General features: G+C 44.7%; 1 protein-coding gene across 2 annotated transcripts in view; it reads right to left on the bottom strand.

Annotated features, from left to right (window-relative positions):
- PRKG1 (protein kinase cGMP-dependent 1) overlaps positions 1–5,151 on the bottom strand; it is a 369,556-nt gene that overhangs the window by 15,934 nt on the left and 348,471 nt on the right. For both annotated transcript variants that reach the window (XM_015633750.3, XM_015633749.1), the window contains exon 11: positions 300–439. In XM_015633750.3, coding sequence (XP_015489236.1) covers positions 300–439 — 140 coding nt within the window. The remainder of the gene's footprint in view (positions 1–299; positions 440–5,151) is intronic.

The following is a 5,151-nucleotide window of genomic DNA, read 5'->3' as shown; positions in this document are numbered from 1 at the left end:
AGTGTCCAAGGCCAGGTTGGACTTTGGGGCTTGGAGCAGCCTGGGACAGTGGAAGGTGTCCCTGCTCATGGCAGGGGTAGAACTGGATGAGCTTTAAGGTCCCTTCCAACCCAAATCATCCTGGGGTTCCACATGGATAGTCTGGAAGCACCAGCGAGCTCTGCCCAGCTCGTTCCTCCTGCTCCACATCTCCATTCCCTCGCAGGAGTGGAGCTGAAGGCTTTTCCACGCTGTCTGGCTGATCCCTGTGTGGATCCCTGGAATGCTGAGGGCCCAGGGCCCGGGGCAGAGGGAGGTACCTGACGATGAAGTCGGAGTGGGCGCTCTGCATGATCTGTTTCTCGGAGCGGATGTGCTCCTGCTGCCGCGTGTCCACGATGTGCCGCTTCTTCAGGATCTTCATGGCAAACGTCTTGGCCTCCTCGCTCTTCAGCTGCACCTGGGCACGGCAGGACAGGCTGGGGTTACACACAGGACATCCCACCTCCCTGCCAGCAATCCCACCTGCCTGCCTTCCAGGAACCCACCTCTCCAGTCATCATCCAGGATTCTAGACTTGGCTTACTGCTAAAAAATGCCATTTCTAAACACCAGGATTCCCAGGGAAAAGCCAAATGTGGGCGCTGCTCTCGGTTGTTGCCAGTTAACATCCAGCTTTCCCCCTTTCCTCCAGCTCACCCCACCTGTGCTGGCTCTGGCTGGGAATTGCGGAGCTGGGATGCCTGCAGAGGATGAGCAGACCTGGCTTCCCAGCAGCACTGCCTGCTCACTGGTCTGCTTTTCACCTTAAGCCTCTGCCCCCTATTTTTAGCCCGGTTCCCTGAGCTGAGGCTGACAGGAGTTGTTTGCTTGCTCTCGAGGTAACCCTGGCAACTTCTGAACCCTGAGAAACCCCAAGGAACAGGTCCCTATCCCAAAGCCAGCTGGAAGGCAGCCACCCTTCCCATCCTGACCAGCCCTCTCAAAGGAACCCTGCTGTTGACCTCCCAGGCCTCCAAGTCTGCCTCTCACAATATTCCAGTGAGGTGCTTTCCCCAGCATCGAGCACCAGGTGCCATCTGGCAACTTCTGTTCTGGTGTCCTTGTAGGAATTTGGCTTCTGCCAGAGGGAAGCAGCCTGGCTGTCACTGAGCCCTGTCAGAAACCCAGCCTGCCTTTAGGGCTAGGAGGCAACACTCAGGCAATCAGAATTTATTTAATGTCAGATCTGGTTCGGTATTGTTTTGCTGACAGGAATGTGGGGGGATATGAGACATGGCACTTTTGTAGAGCCATGGAATGGGCTGAGCTGGAAGAACCCTTCAAGGATGATTCAGTCCAACTCCTGGCCCTGCACACACACTTTAAGAATCCCACCATGTTCCCAAGAGTGTTATCCAGACATTCCCCTGGGCTTTTCCCAGGCCACACACCCTGAACTTGAACAGTTTCTTGTCCAGCTGCTTTGTTCCATTGTGGTTCAGGGATCAGGGAAAGACCAGGAGGGATGGTATCCCCATGGAAACACCAGGAGGGATGGTATCCCCANGGAAACACCAGGAGGGATGGTATCCCCATGGAAACACCAGGAGGGATGGTATCCCCAGCATCCCCAGAAATTAAACTGTGAGCCTCAAGTCCAAAAGGACCCACAAACCTTAAGGAAATCAATCCAAACAGATGGGTTCTCAGCTGGCAGAGAGGTTTCCAACACCACCACCACCAATTATTTAGAGTCTAAATAACAGGCCACCTGTGGCCAAAATTTTCATAATTAAATTAAATTATTAAATTATTAATTAAATTTTCATAATTATATATATATATATATATAAAAGCCAGATTTGTGGTTTCTCATTCCTCACAGCCTCAAGGATTTCCAAGCCCACATAAAACTTTTGTTTTTCCAAAGCTCCTGTCCTGTTTTTCACACTTAGATTCCTCATCATTATCTTTGCTGGAAATCTGTGTTTGCCATTTTATTTTCAGAGAAACACATTACAAAGTCCCAAACAATGCCCAAAAAGTAAAGCAGAACATTTTTCTGTTCTGCCTCATTATTTCTTATCCTGGTTTGACCACAGCTCAAAGCACAAAGAAATTCTGTATATTTAGCCAACTAAAAGTGATAAAAGCACTTTTGGTTTGGGGTTAGAGTTTGGTTTCTATTTTTTTTTTTAAGTCTCATTTTGAATAAATGGCCTCAGTTTAACTGTTTGGATGAAATATTGGATATTATCCCATCTGAACCAAGGCAAGGGAGCAGGGAGGTGGCACACAGGGATCAAAGACCTGATGAAAATCAAGGTGAAATCTGGGCTGAGCAGAATTTACCAAACTTTGAAAACAAGAAATAATTAAATTTTGGGAGGACTAAGGATAAACTTGTGGAGAACTTATCCTTTCTTTTGTTGGGAATCCAGATTTCTTGGCTTCCCACCGGAGTGGTCCATGTGGTGATGGACAAGCACCGCCACTGTTCCCCAAATTGTTTCACACCAAAGTCTTTGCAAAGTCCTTGCAAATTCTCCAGATCAGATCTGTTCTCTTTCAGCCTGTATTTTTTAATGTTAGGTTGCCCACACACAAAAATAATCAAGAAAGCAGCTCCAAGCAGCAAAATCGAGCATATTTTGGTTGATTTGTGCATCAAACAATAAAAAAAATAAATATTTAGCACTCTAAATTCACTTGAAATTCCCACTAGTCAATGTTATAGTATAGTATAGTATAGTATAGTATAATAATAATAATAATAATAATAATAATAATAATAATAATAGTAACTTAATGTTAATCTGTACCAGGAATCAGTGTGAAAATAAACCCAACAACCTGGTGGAGGCTCAGGAGAATAAATTCCAATATCACAAAACAAAGAGTGCTAGGAGAAAATCCCAATGTGTCCCCTTATTTAATACCACAGATTTTGACCACCTAATTCTTGTGTCTCTCATGTAAAAGGCAATTTTTTAAAATTTTATTACTATTTTTTCAGGGATGGAGAACCTGGGGAAGTCACTTGCTTTTCTACACTTCCAAGTTAGTCCAGGGAAGGAAATTTCCAGGAGGAAGAAGGCAGGGAGTTCATCTGGTGTTTGAGGATGTCCTCACTGCTGAAGGTATTAAATATAGAAAAAGCAGCTGCAATTATTATTATTATATTACTATATTAATATATTATTACACTATTATTATATTACATATAGAACAGGCATCTGCAATTAGCTCAGGCAATGCCTGGACCTGATGCCACTGGAGAATTCAGATCCATTTTCCATTCCCAGTCCTTTGGAAGGCAGAGAACTTGTGGGATTTCAAAACCACAGAGGGATTAATTTGCATTAAAAGTGCTGATGCACCAGAACTGTTCAGGTACAGAATCCAAGGGCTGTTTTTTGGATCACCTGGAAAATGAGCCCTGGAGGGTATTCCTTCTTTCCCAGCCTGCTTTAGCCTTCTCCTTGCTCTGCTTTCTGCCAAACAAGGTGATTTTGAGGACTATTTTATGATGTAAAGGTGGGAAACTCCAGGTCACTTCTATTATTCTTACCAATAACAGTTTTTGTGTTAATCTTAATTAATACAAAAATACCCCTGTGTCCAATCTCAATCTCATTCCAAAAGTTGAAAAAAATATGTAGGAGTCATCTGGATTTTTTTTTTTTTATTTAAAAAACACTAAACATGGTAAATCCTAAAAAGATGAGAAGGGGCTGCTAAGGACACCCTGTCCTTCAATCCTGATGGGAAAACCAGCCCAGGGAGCCACAGGAACCACATGGATTTTGGGTCTGAGTTCAGAAGGTGCAAAAAAAAAGGAATAAAAAACATTTTTATTTTGCTTAGAGATATAAAATGTACATAAAATATAGGTTGTGTGTATATATATATATGTGCACAGCTAATAAAAATATGGAATATTTATAGGTGTCAATACAGAGGAAGGTGTCCCTACCCATGGTAGGGGGTGGAATGAGATGGGCTTTAAGGTCCCTTCCCAATCCATTCTGGAATTCCATGGGCAAAGAAAGGCAGGGAAAAAGGAAAGCTGCAGCCTCTCTGGCTTTCCTATATCCTTGTTTCATAGGATCACAGCTGGCTCCTGCTGTTGGAATCACTCCAAAATCCTTCCTTTGCTTTATGGTTTTAAACTTCTGCAGTTTCCACACAGAGCACTCCAGGCCCGATTTTCGTCTGGTGTTTAACATTTATACATTTCATATACATTATATATACACTTTATAAACAAATATGGTTTTACATCTTGGTTCTTTCTCAGGCTGGCTGGGAAAATGGGTATTGATGAGAAATCCAGAGCTGAATGGAATAGAGGAAAAATGAGCTGTGTGTTTCTTATCCTTCCTCCTTCCCTGCTTGTATTCCCTATAAATCATCCCAATGTGTGTTATATACAGTCTGCAACTCCAGCAATTCCTGGGCTGATCCAATACCAGCTGACCTTGGGAAAGTGGAAACTTTCATATATATTTACCAGGATGCAGAACAAGCCCCCAGAGAAAGATTTATTTCCATGACTTAACATTCCAGGATATTTCCAAGGGACGGAGGGCCAGAACACAGGGAATGGCTCTCCAGTGCCAGAGGGCAGGGATGGATGGGATATTGGGAAGGGATTGTTCCCTGGCAGGGTGGGCAGGCCCTGGCACAGGGTGTCCAGAGCAGCTGTGGCTGCCCCTGGATCCCTGGAAGTGTCCAAGGCCAGGCTGGACTCTGGGGCTTGGAGCAGCCTGGGACAGTGGAAGGTGTCCCTGCCCATGGGAGGGGTGGGACTGGATGGGTTTGAGGAGTTCACTCACCACAATTTCCCTCTGTGTCCCTCTGAACCTCCACAATAACAAAGATGTTTTACCAAGGGAATTTTGCTTCCTGGGGAATTCTTCCAAAAGAAAGGAGCCAGAAATCCACTCTCTGATGAAGCATGGCTATTTCCCTATCACATTAAATAAGAATGGATTCAACAGCAGCGCTTCAGGAGCTGAATTCCAAGTGCTTCTGCTTGCTGGGCACTCCCAAGGTCCTGAATTTTCCCTGTTTCCCAGCTCGACCTGGTGGAACCAACAAAAATAGCAGCAGCTGTTGCTGAGAGCAGTGTTTGCAAGCTGAGCTCCTGATCCCAACAGCTGAACTGCTGCACACAGAGCAGTGACT

Source organism: Parus major, chromosome 6 (assembly GCF_001522545.3).
Source record: "Parus major isolate Abel chromosome 6, Parus_major1.1, whole genome shotgun sequence".
NCBI lineage: Eukaryota > Metazoa > Chordata > Aves > Passeriformes > Paridae > Parus > Parus major.
This window is presented reverse-complemented; position numbering and strand designations above follow the sequence as displayed.